General features: G+C 38.6%; 1 protein-coding gene across 1 annotated transcript in view; it reads right to left on the reverse strand.

The window, feature by feature from the left end:
* Positions 1-6,679: 6,679 nt before the first annotated feature.
* GUCY1B1 (guanylate cyclase 1 soluble subunit beta 1) overlaps positions 6,680-14,370 on the reverse strand; it is a 58,278-nt gene continuing 50,587 nt past the window's right edge. The window contains exon 14 of the mRNA XM_087936696.1: positions 6,680-7,589. Within this exon, the coding sequence (XP_087792822.1) occupies positions 7,482-7,589 (108 nt within the window). The 3' untranslated portion in view covers positions 6,680-7,481. The remainder of the gene's footprint in view (positions 7,590-14,370) is intronic.

Consider the following 14,370-nt stretch of genomic DNA (forward strand, 5'->3'; position numbering starts at 1 on the left):
ATTGAATCCCACCACTGCATTGGTTGTATTACTTTTTAGCTTCAAGTGATAACTTTTATTACTGCATAGTTATATTGTTTGCTTTTTTCCTTATCTTTCTCTATCTTAAGTATTTAATTCATATTTTTAATAGCATTGCAAAACATAAGTCCTTAAACAGTTTATTGAATAGTGATTAGACAAAATGTGCTTAGTGTATAGTTAGTGTACAGTTAAGCATGTTATGTGAATCTAAGAAAATTTAAGAAAAGGATCAAGTAAACTTTGATTAACCCTGATAAAGTAGATCATGTACATACAACCACTTTGTGAGTTTGCATAATAATCTGTGACTGTCAGATTGTAACACTTCTATCTAACAATTTTTCTGGGGCCTGGAACATGTAGATTAAATTTGGTTCATTTCCATATATTAATGTCTTTATATTTTTTTGAAACAAGAAAATCTATATTTATATATTGGGTACAACTTTTCCTGCTATAATGCATTTTGTATTCACGCTGAAATGAATTTCTTTTAATACATTTGTTTTCTAAACAATTAATTACAATAAATGTATGCACTTTTGCACTCATATCCACGCTTCTTTATGTTGTTGCACATAACAGCTGTCTAAAGAACCTCATTGATAACCAGGTTTTTTGTTAAGCATTATTTAATATATGTGGTAGGTACTCTTGATGCACATTTTCGCAGATTAGAAGAGATAAATATGCAGCTAAAATGGAGTAGATTTAAGCATCTCTAATTACAGTCTATTGCCAGCAGATGTCCTACTCATCTTTCTCTTTTAATTCCTTTTTTTTTAAAAGCATGACACAATGTAGAACTGACTTTTATTGTTTTATAGAATCAATGCGATAGGGAAATTAATTCTGCTAATTCCACTAGAACAGCTAATAGACGTAGTTCTTGTTTGACATTGATATAAACTGATGGTGCATTTGTATTGAAATACTTTCTGGTTTTGTGATTTTGTGAAGCAAAACTGTGCCTCCTTTCTTACTAGCAGAGAAGTCAAATGGTTTCATTTTGAGACAAACTGGCTCTTCCTTGACTTTTGATAAGCCATAAATTGAGTGTTAGCAGATTTAGGACAAGAAAAGAAATTATACTTTATTGTGGAAAGGTTTTATATGAAAATAGTTCTGTCTCTTGGTCACTTTGCAAACTGGAGTGCTTAGAAACTGGCTTTTAAAGGCAAGCCAATGGCCACTACGTTAGGTGAGTTAAAAGAATGTATACAAATTCAGGAAAAAAGGCAGGATCATAATGTCTCAAAGGAAACATAACCGAGACAATGTGTTTCTAATATTATGAAACAAATGAGAAAAACCAAATTATCTTTTTACAAGTTTCTCAGAAGCAGCTAACTGGTCATTGTGGAGATAAGAAATTGAAACAGATGGAATGCAAATCTCATCTAGCATGGGTGTTGGTGTGTTTAATACTGAATACTGTTAATTTATCTTAAAATATTTTTGTAATTATGAATATATATTTAAGCCAACTAGCACATATCATAGCTTTTAAGTGCTAATTTTTTTTTGTCCAAGATAATTACTGTATCTTGTTAAATTGTAATACAACCTATAGAAATGTGTTTACCGCTTTAGTTTAATAAAGTAAAACTAAAACCATCGAGATATGGCAGAAAATTTTTTAGAAACTTACACATAGTGTAGAAAAATGAAGATATTGCTTCTATCCATTCTTACTGGATATTTACAGTAAATTGAAGCAGAGATATTTACTTCTCCCACTTGCAGATACTGATGAAGCAATATCAATATCTGATGCTTGGCATTCTTCCCAACTCTGACAATTGCCAAGCATCTGGAGAGAAGACTGATATAAACAACAGCAGAACTGTTAAGAATCGTAATCTCTATTTTTTTATACAAGGGTCTACAAACAATCTAGTCGAGTTAGTAATGGTGTGAGAACATGTCAGCTGGTGCTCCATTCAAAATCCAAGAAAGAAATACTTAGATTCCTTTCATCAGAGAAAAGATATCTTTTACTGGAAATCGAGTGGTAGCAGCAAAAGAATTCTGAATCTGAAAAAATGGGTGCGTAAATCACATATACAAAGTAATGGCCACGTTCCCACCCCCAATAGTTCAATTGGCTCATCCAATTAAAAGGTGTGTATATCATCATGTGGGCATCTCCAGGTGGTGATGAGGCTTCTGTCCACTGACCTTGACATAGTTTGATAAAGAGTTGCAGCTGCGCATAGCCTAAGATAGAAACCTAAGCAAGAATGTAACATCACCACCCCAGTTTATACAGTTCTGGTTTGTAACACCTCCAGCTCACTTCCCATAACCATTCCCCCCTCCTCCCCCCGTTACTTATGACAGCCGAAAGATGCAAAGCAAAGGGAGAAAACCTTGAAGGCTGACAGAACAAAACAGTTTTGGTTTTCTTTTGTTGATAGAGTGATTTTGATAATCTGGAGGATGTCCTTCTGGACCAATTGGTCTATGGCAATAGAGTCCTCCGACTATAGTGCCACCTCCTGGTGAAAACTGACTTAACAGTCCGATCAGCACTAAATAAAGCCTGTGCTGCAGAATTGTCAAATCTGTCAATGGCAGAAATCCAAAAGACCATCAGCTTGTCCACAGTGAGAGCAAACGCCCTGATCCACCAAGATGATGCAGACCCTGAGCCTGGATGACAATGACATCCATTGCTTCAAGGTAGCTCCAGGGGAAAGCAGAGTTGGAAAGAAGAAGCATCCTCAAGCGGGTTGTGATAGCTGTGGTGGGAATCATGAGCCACTGCAGGTTTAAAAATGCCAGTTGGTTGCGCTGTGGCAAAATAGGGCACTTAGCCAGGGTCAGCAGGGCTCCCCAGCCAGCAGAATTTAACCAGTCAAAAGGGCAACGCTTCTTTAAAAACAGTCACACAGGAAAGCTAGGCGGGGGTGTGTGTGACTGTTATTCTATCATAGAAGAGCAACAGGAAACAGTCATTGGACAAGTTAGCCTGTCCCTAAAAGATTTTACTCACTGTAAAGTTAGAGCGGACACCCTGCCAGATAGAAATAGATACTAGGTTGTCTTTATCATTGATGTCCTGCAGCACCATTAAAAGACAGGTGCCCAAGATTTCAAAGAAATGGCTCAAACCTTGTGGCTTGATACTCAAGGATTATCAAGGAAAGTCTATTCCCATCCTGGGAGTCATAAGTTCCTAGTACAATTTAAGAAATTCTCAGGCTGCCTTAACCTAATTATAGTTGAAGAACCCAGACTAAGTTTGCTGGGTTTTGATTGGTTTGACTTTTTAGGATTAGGAATCAGTGGCATTCATAGCACTGATACCGCAGGCAGTTTGGATTGGAATACTGTGGCCAATGAATTCCCCAACATATTCAAGGAAGGCCTAGGCAGATAAGTGGGAACGCCCATTTCATTTAATCTGGATTCCCAAGTCAATCCCAGATGTTTAAAACCCAGGAGGGTATCATTCACACTCTACCGCAAGGTGGATGCCGAATTAGACAAACTTATAGCCCAAGGCATACTAGAACCAGTGGATCACACAAGATGGGAGACATCCCTTGTCATCCCGATAAAAGCTGATGGTTCAATTCATATTTGCGCTGATTATAGGTGTATGCTGAATCAGGCCCTTCAACAAAGTGTATATCTTCTCCCTATAATGCAGCACTTGCTGCACTCTTTAGGCGAGGGTAATATCTTCATCAAACTAGATTTGGCTCAAGCCTATCAGCAGCTCCCTGTGGATGAGGCTACAGTTGAAGCCCAAACCATAGTTATGCATAGGGGATCTTTCAAGTTCCGCTGCCTCCAATTTGGAGTCAGCGCAGCACCTGGCATTTTCCAAAGCCTTCAGGCTACTTCACGGTATCCCAGAGGTCATCCCCTATTTTGAGGATGTCCTGGTCTCAGCATTAAGCCACACTGACCTCTTAAATCATTTATGTGTGGTGCTAAACATTTCCAGGAAGTGGGCCTTAGGTTGAAGAAAGAAAAAAATGCCAAATTGGAGTACCCAGGGTAGAATTCCTGGATTACTTCATGGATGCTAATGACCTGTTGGATGAACAGCCTCTAAGTACAAGCAATACAGAAGGCACCAGCGCACACCAATAAGACTGAACTGCAGGCCTTTTGGGGCCTTTTAAACTTTTATAGCATATTCATTTCCCACAAAGTGTCAGTAGCAGAACCTCTGCGTCGCCTATTAGATCTAAAGGCACCCTGGGTGCGGGGAAAGAAAGAAGCAAAAGCATTCAGTGCTCTCAAGAGCCTACTGACTTCAGATAGCATTCTCGTTCAATACAGTGAGCGCCTTCCTTTAATCCTGGCCTGTGATGCTTCACCATTTGAGATTGGAGCTGTACTAAGCCATAGACTGCCCAATGGCTCTGAGGCCCCAATACCATTTTTCTCCAGAACTCTGTCCTCTGCAGAAAGGAACTATAGCCAGCTTGGTAAGAAGGCCTTGACAACAGTAACCGGCATTAAACGTTTTCATGAATATTTGTATGGCTGACATTTTGAACTTATTACTGACAATAAACCTCTGTTGGGACTACTTGCAGGCGACAAACAAATGCCTCAGGTTCTTCCTCCCCAGATGTCCTGTTGGACTGTTTTTCTTGCAGCTTATTCCCACCAGCTTTGTCATCGCCCAGGAAAACACCTCGGCCATGCTGATGCCCTGAGTCGCTGCCTGCTCCCCAACAACACAGTGGACCCAGCACCACAAACCTCTGTACTCTTGACACCCTTGAAGCACCTATTTCAGCTGCTGACATTGCAAAGCACTCAACTAAGGACAGTGTCATAGTCCAGGTGCTGGACTGGGTGATGAGGGAATGGCCATAGTGGGCAGTAAACCCAGAGTTTCAATCCTTTAAAGCCAGACAGCATGAGTTATCAGCCCAGCAAGATTGCCTCCTATGGGGCAACAGAGTCGTGTTCCACTCTCATTGCAGAATGCCATCCTGTCCTTGTTGCACAGGGTCATCCTGGCATGGGCAGGATGAAGGTGGCCTGGATTAGACCAACCTATAGAAAAATGGGTTTCATGGTGCAGATCTTGCCAGGAGTCCAGACCGGCCCTTCCTAAGGCCCCAGTACCAGAATGGGAAACCCTCTGGGGACCCAAGGCTAGGCTCCATGTGGATTTTGCTGGCCCATTTCGGGGGGGGGTGGTACTTTCCTTATTGTGGTTGACACCTTCTTTAAGTGGTTGGAGGTCATCCTTATTTTATCCATCACTACAAAGGCAGTGATACAAGCATTACAGAAATTATTTGCCACCCATGGGTTGCCGGACCTGGTAGTATCTGATAATGGGCCCCAGTTTACCTCATCCCCATTCACTATGTTCTTAGCAAGGCAGGTCATCCATCATTCACTAATTGCACCTTGGCATGCCTCTAGCAATGGCACAGCTGAATGTATGATGAGAACCACCAAAGAGGTGTTGGGGGAAATGACCTCTGGAGACTGGCAGACCAAGTTAGCACAATTTTTATCAGTTCAGCATGACATGACATACACCTTGACAAATCGCAGCCCGGCTGAGTTATTAAATGAGCTGACATTTAAGAATCACCCTTGATAGATTACACCCGGGATTTGCTCCGGAGAAGCCCCTTGACTCTTTTAGGAATTGGCATTCATTTAACCTGAGGGGTAGTGTTTATGTGATGAACTATGCTGGGCACCCACTATGGCTACCAGGGCTAGTAGTGGAAATAACAGGGCCTTATTCTTATACAGTAGAACTGGAGGGTGGAAGATTATGGAAACGCTACATTGATCATTTAAGGGGGTGGGACAGATCCCAACAGTTAAGTGAGTTGAGAGTGGGAGCTGCAACCTCTGAGAGAATGCTGCCAATAAGCGATAGCCCTCCCATCAGCAATGGTGCACTTGTTGCAGATCAAGAAGAGAACTTACCGGTGGAGTCGGAACCAGCTAAGGTGGTGTTGCAGTATCCTGATAAAGAAAGAGCGGCAGAGAGTCTTCCTTCGTCCACAGGCAAGGAGCTAAGAAGATCTATGCGAACAAGGCGTTGGTCGGCCTATCTGGATGACTACGCATGCACTTCACTAAGGGGGGAAGAGTGTTACGTACGGAGTCTTCACTCAGGTCCGTATACTAGGGGATGCGATATGGCTTCCTGATTGGCTGGCCACTGGACAGCTGAAACTATAAAAGAGCTGTCAAACAGAACCGCCTCTGGTTGCCGTTAGTGCAGGGGGCAATAGTTGACTGCCCATTGGCAACCCATGTTAGCAATAAACCTTTGCTAGCCACTGTTATTTTGTTTCACCTCAGTTCTTCTCCCGCCAATCGCAAGATCTAACACTGACCAGGTAACATGATCATGAATGTATGGTTTTCTCAGTTTATATACAGTAGCTTGCCATGTTAATGGGGTGTGGCTTGCTTGATAGTTCCTTGATTAATGTTTTCTATTTCATTGTTTGTCTGGTGTTAATTTGAATGCAGCCATCTGGAAAGCATATGTTCTGGTCTTTTTGTTTCCTTATATTTGTATAAAATAATATTTATTGTTCTGATTTTATTGTATCAATATTTTATAAATATTTATTGTAATGTATATGTTGTAATGTAATAATATTTTTATTGCATTAGTTTTGGATTAGAATTGACTCATGGATGAAAAAAATAAATGGTTTTATTTAAAAAGAGTGCGTAGTCCAAATTCAATCCAAGTTTCCAAGAGTAAGATGAGGTCATCCGTAGGTCAAAATTGCATAGCAGAATCCACAAAAAGGACGTTGGTACTTACCTGATATGCCCGTTCTCTGTGAGCTGTTCAGAGCATCCAGAAGTGGAGGTGCTTCAGTCTGAGTGCTTCAGATAAGACGATTGAGGGATTAGATAAGCTAATGGCCTGAAGCGGCCGTCTCAGGCTGCCTGCAGAGTGGCAGGCTCTGCCAGCTACAAAGAACTGCTCTCGAACTGATCGGGGGGATGACCTAATAGAGCCACAAGCCTTGAAATCGCCAAATTAATTGGGGAAAAATTTACAAGCCGAATTAACCCAAGAGCAAACCTGAATTTTGACTAGCTGAATCAGAAAACCGTTCCAGTCAGGGAGTGCACCTCTTACCACGAAGGCTGAGCTAAAACTGGGGGACGCTGGGGAGGTGTCCCGTGGAGGAGGAGGAGCGTCCCGGAGTTTTAAGACCAGCCTTCCCAGAAGAGACTGAAGCACCTGCACTTTTGGATGCTCTGAACAGCTCATGGGAGAAACATCCTTCAACATCCAAAGATCAGATGTTTTTTTCCAACAAGGGATTATGGGATAGGGCTGCCTCTTAGATAAGATTGCAACCAGGGAACATTAATCAAGAGAGGAGCCTGTAGAAGACCTCTTCTCTGCTTATCTCTCTGTTTGTTAGATGCAGAGCCTTGGAGGCCTTCTTCCATCACTTCTCCAGCAGCTTAGCTGGTAGCTATGTTTGATCAGCCTCATGTGATTTGTGACTTTGTGTCTCCTGAAACAGACATGCCACAGGTCCTGCTGGAGCAGCTTCTTCACATTTTAAGTCATTGTCCAATTCCTAGGTCATGACAGAAGAGAACAAAAAAGGCCAAAATACATTATTTCCAGCAGCCTATAGTATCTGTATTCAGGTTATATTTTACTTTATTTTATTACTTTTTATTTTATTACTTTTTATTATTTTACTTTTCCTTTATTTTAACTTTTATTTTATTTTAACTTTTATTTTATTTTTACTTTTGTTTTATTATTTTGCTTTTATTTTTTTACTTTTATTTTTACTTTTATTTTATTTTACAGGCCAGGATCTGTTAGTTTAGTTATTATCTAAACTATCCTGAAGACATTCTAGTCTTTTTCAGTCTTCAATATTTTCAACACGCATAATTATTTCAAGAGCAGTGCCTCAAATTTTAAATAAAAAATTGATTGCCTAATTTCAATTCATGTACTGTTTTATTCCATCTCAAGTGTTTGTGCCTCAGCTCCCTCTTATTATCTAGATCTGTTTCAAGCCTTTGCGTAAGTTTTAAGCCTGGAAGTTGGATAATTGTTGTTTGCTGACAGTATAAACACGTCTTCCCTAAGGAGAACCAACTGTCAATATCCTGACCCATTCCACTCCCTACTCTCCATATCATGTGGCCTTTTTTGCATGAATGAAAATCTTATGTAGAGCAACTAACAGAGAATGTTAGTCAAACAGTTGATATTGCCTCCACCATACGCAGATACAACTTTTAACAGAATAACAGAGTTAGAAGAGATCTTTGAGGGTCCATCCTCCTGAACAAGCATTTCCACCCTATACCATATCAAACAAATGGTTGTCCTATCTCTTCTTTAAACCCACTGAAAGCGAGTTGTTTTACTGATGAATTGTTCCACTGATAAATTGTTCTGTCAGGATATCTAAAACTTTCTTTGAATGTTACCCTTTGATAACTTTTTGGATAACAATAAAAATCGTTCTTGTTTATGGAAGATACTGTAGTAAATTTTAAAATCTTTCCATGAATCAGTTATTTGTTACAATATTACATAATACTTTGTTTTACAGAAAATAGCTTTTAATGTTTTGATTTACATGTGCAATTTTGATTGCCAAATTGTTTATCAGAAGTCACAGGGAAAGAAAAATATTGTGTAGGCTGTCGGGAAAGGATGAACAAAATAAAAACATCTGTTTCTGTTTCTGTTTCTTTCTCTAAACTTATCAATATGAAACCAGATATTTTTGTGATATCACTTCCAATTATTTTGGTATTATGTAATTGCAGAAAAATGGACTTTTCGGTGATGTCATGAGATTATACAAAATCAATCAGGATTGTTTTCATGCAGGGCTGTGTTAGAGACTAAAGCATATTGTTCACTTTTTTTTAGACATATAGAGTTTTATTTAGATACCATGCATGCTTTTAAAGATGCTATATATGCTCACAGTAAACTTCAGAAGTTTTGTTTTTATTTTGTATTATTTTATTTGCTGTTTATGACACATTCTAGTGAATGAAATACAATTCCAAGATCCAATTCATTTTGGACCTGGAACTAAATGAGTGCTGCCCGAAAATCTATATTGGTCCTAGTAGTTCAACAGTAGGTAAACTAGAAGAGAGCCATACACTAAGATGACAGATCTTTCCCCTTCCCCTTGCTCACTCTTTCTTATCTTGAAGATTTGCTTTTCCTATTTAATATAATGCCGCACACACAAAAATAACGGAGAACATACAGCTGCGCTTGCGAAATCTGCAGATTTCTAACAGGAATAGCTGCACGATAAAGGAAAAAGAATTGCTCAAAAGAATTGTGAATTCTTCCTTTGTGGAGATATTTGAACAGAGCCTGGGATGCAATAGTGAATTCTTGCACTGGGAAAGAGTTGGGTGATTATTTCCAAGATCTGTCAACTCTTTAACTTCTCTGATTCTTTAGATAAGAAAAGATCAGACATGAGCTCTTTTTTCATTTGATTTGCTGTTGGAACTCTTGATTTGTCTGGCAACTGATGTGCACAAAAGCAGTTGAAGAAAATATAAATTGTTATATGCTGAACATCCATAAGATTTAATATATCAAGATCTATTGCTATGATGTAAATGTATCAGATTAATTATTGCTGTTTTATTGTATTTTTATCTTGCCTTTTTAATATGTTAAGGCAGTGAACATTTGTCACCCAATAGGTTTTCGATTTGTATTAATATACAGTACAGTATCTGCACAGCTCTTAAAATGGGTTTTGTTCTCCATCTTTGTGTGTGTGTGTGTGTGTGTGTGTGTGCGCGCGCGCGCGTCCCTTTCCATCTGTGTTGATTATTAAAAAACTGAATGTTACCATAATATTACATACCATGTATGTTCTCCAATGGATTCCATTATTATGATGATTACGACTACATTTTGCATTCTGTTTATGGAAACCAAGATATATTAAAAATACCATGATGACCATTATTAATTTTAGATGTTACTTTTTTAATCTACAACATTAGCAAATTATTCTTGATCTCTTCAGATATTGTGATTAAAGCTTGGTTTCTACTTAATCACAGTTCTTTAGTATTTCTAGCATTCAATACATATTTGGAAAAGTAAGGATGAAAGTATGATGGTCATCACTTTTAATAAACCTACATTTTGAGATAATTTCAGGTTTAAAATAGGTAAATCCTGAGTATTAGTATTAGTGCTTCATATAAAACCTCTGAATCACATTTCTGAAATGTTTTGGATTATAATCAATAGTATTTAAAAGATAGTTGATAAACATTGTTAATGAACATCGTTATTTGCAGGTACTTTGGAATAGTGATAACTTCTCAGTTATCATTTATAACTGAGCATGAAACTAATATTTGTTTTTATATTTACAGTATTTATATTTATATTTACTGAGATCTCAGCAAATGTAGCTAAGATGGGGACTAGCAGTTTTGTACCATGAAAAAGTAATATCAACACTGGGTTTAATCTTGACAAAAGACTAAATCTTTACTCGCTTTCTTTAAAATCTTAGAATACAAAACATACACCCTTGGAGCTTTTATTAGCCTTTTGTTTTCCTTCTTTTTCTGTAATTTTCTCTTCTTCTGTTTTCCTGTTTTGCTCCTTTTTAATATTAAATTAAAAATAATTAAAAGATGCAAATACACTGGATGACACCATTACAGCATTACATTAACAGTAAAAAGTAAAACTTTTTGGGAAATGAAGATCAGTGGTTGGGATTTTTCTTTCTTTCTTGCAATTTTAATTGTTTTATCTCTGCCTGGTATTTTCACAACATCTACTGTTGAAAATAAACAATGTGGTTTTCCTTAGAACTTCTTACAGCGGAGGGGAAATGACTTTAAAAATAGAGGCAGATAAGGAAATGATATTTGCCATTTTCAACATCAGGCTTTCTTTATAAATTTACACTTTCATATCAGGGCACTAAATGACATTGCAATTGAGTGATTTTAGATCTCAGTTTGATATATAGCACCCTTCCATTTTCTCTACTGATTCTAGTTTTCCACATCTGTCCAAATTGAAAGACCTCTTTTGGGAAAAGAAATCAACAGTAACTCCTCTTGCACTTTTCACTTTCTATTGTGCATCCAATTTAGGCCTATTGTGCTACTGTGCAATGTGAATTTGCCTCCTGGGTCAACAGCTGCTGGACAAGGGTAGCAGGGACACTGGCATTTGCGTGGTCATTTCTCCTGATCTCCCCCGAGGGACATATATTGTTCTGGTCCTCTTCATTTATTGCATCATAAATAAGATGAAGAAGGATTCCTGAAGAAGAAAGCACGGAGGAAAAGCCAGGCTAAGCCAGGCGCTCTAGCATTACATTTCTACACATTACTCTCCACTTAGGTTGCATGCTGTCGTAACTGCTGCTGCAATGCAGCATTTCAAGACTGGAAGAAGCAGCCAATTGGGAAAACGGTTGGAGTAGATAGGAAAGGTGGATGTACTAAATGATCTCTCGTGTAACCCTTCAGATAGCCTCTGCCCTAAGAAATGGTGGTAGATGTTATCTCATTGACATGCAGATTCAGCCAGTATGATTGGCCTTGGTAGATGAACAATAACAATAAGGAAGCTTCAATCCAAAAAGAGATCACTCTGATGGAAAAACAAATCTGGTCACGTTGCTAACTTCAAAAGCCAATACAAAAATTTATGCCACCAGATAAAGACTGAATGCACCAATTATCACATTAAACAAGAGGAAAACCTTCTACGCACCAATTCCACCCGCACTTTTTACAATTTTGTTAACAACAAACTAAAAGACTCCAGGTCCATCTCACTCCTGAAAGGACCTAATGGTAAAGACTGCAACAACGACACCATTAAAGCAAACCTCTTTAACATTCTTTGGCTCAGGATTTGTAAACAGCAATGGATCATGCCCAGTATTTCCTAGTCGAACCACAGGCAATTACAATGATCTAATACATATCGATTTTACAGAAGACAATGTTGAAAAAGCACTGCTCAATTTAAAACCATCTCTATCTATTGGACCGGATGGAATATGTGCCTACTTCCTTAAAAAGCTATCCACTGCCATAGCCAAACCTCTAAGCATAATCTTTGGAAAATTCTTCAAGACCAGCTCCTTGCCAAAACTATGGTCACAAGCCACGGTCATCCCCATCTTCAAAAAGGGAGACCCCAGCCCAGTTGAAAATTACAGATCAATCTCCTTATGCTGCGTCACCTGTAAAGTCATGGAATCAATCATTAACCAATCCATTATCCTCCACTTAGAGACAAACAACCTACTCTCTAATAAACAATTTGGTTTCAGGAAAAAAACCTGTCCTGTAATCTGCAACTCTTACAGTGCAAAAACATATGGACTACACAACTCGGTCAGGGCAAAGCAATAGACGCAATCTACATAGACTTCTGTAAAGCCTTTGATTCAGTGGTACACAACAAACTATTCCTAAAACTAAAATCTTATGGTATCTCTGGACACCTGCATAACTGGATAGAAGCATTCCTGTCAAACAGACAACAAATGGTCAAAATTGGGAGTGTCCTATCAAATTCTGTACCTGTCAACAGTGGTGTCCCCCAAGGCAGTGTTCTAGGACCAACTCTCTTTATACTCTACATAAATGACCTCTGTAATCATATTAAGAGCAACTGCGTTCTCTCTGCTGATGATGTAAAGCTGTTCAACGCCACAGACAATACTGCTACCCTTCAAAAAGATCTTGACTATATATCAGAATGGTCAAGCAAATGGCAACTTCAAATCTCAACAAATAAATGCTCTGTCTTACATATTGGCAAAAAAAATCAGAAAATAAAATACAAGCTGAATAGTCAAGACCTTGTTGATGATCCAAACTCTATCAAGGGTCTTGGAGTACTCATCTCTAATGATCTAAGTGCTAGAGCCCACTGTTACTACATAGCCAAAACCTAATCTTACGTAGCTTTTCCTCTGGTAATATTACACTACTAACTAGAGCATACAAAACATTTGTTGGACCAATACTCGAATACAGCTCATCAGTCTGGAACCCACATTACGTATCTGATATTAACACAGTTGAGAAATATTTCACAAGAGTTCTCCACTCCTCTACTCGTTGCAGAATACCTTATGCCACCAGACTTGAAATTCTAGACCTAGAAAACTTAGAACTACACCGCCTTCGGTCTATTGACTTCACCCCTTTCCCAAGAGATCTGTTCATGAGTGCACCAACGTGCCTACCGTCCTTGTCCTACTGTTTCTTTATTTTCCTTATATGTATCTATTTCATGTATTCATAACTATGTTTATATTTATACCTATTATCTTATAAGCGATTGACAAATCAAATAAATAAAAATAAAAATAAATAAATAGATAAATAAATACATGGAGGAAAGGATCCATTTTATCCTTTGCTGCAAGCAGAACCTGCCTTGATGCTATGACTCAGAGGTCAAAGAATAACTCCATTAGAATCTGGAATGTCAGCCTCAGGAGCCAAAAAATAAAAGTCACTTTAGGCTAATCAAACACAGGTATACCTGTATAGTTAGATGATTTTGATAACGTTAAGCATCCCAGGATAAGTCAAGGACTACCTGTGTTTTAAAGAAATGGCTACGTGGTAGATCTTATTGTCAGTGGCTGACAATTTACATAAAATCCAATATTTCCCCCATCTCTCCAACTTACCATAGTGCTTTATATTAATGCCAAAAGATTTTTGCTTGTTCATTTATAGGAGCCATCACATTATCCAATGTAGCACAGGAGAACTTTGGCCTTTCCAATAAGGGGTTCTGTACAACATCTTGCCCTTAGATACTGGATCCTCTCCCACCTTACTGTACTTCTGAAGGATTGTAAAAAAACTGCCTTTGGAGAAATGCATCTGAGGTGCAAAGTTTGAGGTGATTTCCATGATAGTATTGCTGTGGTACATACGATAGATGTTGAATAGTGAATGTTTTTAAGATTGTTTTGGCATTCCATGAAAAGTGAAGATAGTGGCTGTGAAGACTGTACGGAGAACAAAAAGGCTTTAGCTTAACCTTACCAAGACTGAGTAGCTGTGATTTTGGGGCCCCACGGATCCTGAAATTGGAGAGGTATCATTCCTGAATCACGAGAAGATTAGACTCAGATTCAATGCACAACCAGGGGGTCTCTTTTGGACTCACTGGTTCTACTTAAAGTGCAGGGGATAGCTATGGCCACAGGTGTCTTTGCACAATTTCATATTGTGTGTCAATTGCATCTATTCCTGGGTTGGGAGGAGCTCTGCTCAAGATCACAACTGCTCTAGTTACTTCCTGTTTGGATTTTTGCAAAATGATAT

This window comes from Pseudonaja textilis, chromosome 6, assembly GCF_049901715.1.
Source record: "Pseudonaja textilis isolate UNSWEBS1 chromosome 6, rPseTex1.2, whole genome shotgun sequence".
NCBI classification, from domain to species: domain Eukaryota; kingdom Metazoa; phylum Chordata; class Lepidosauria; order Squamata; family Elapidae; genus Pseudonaja; species Pseudonaja textilis.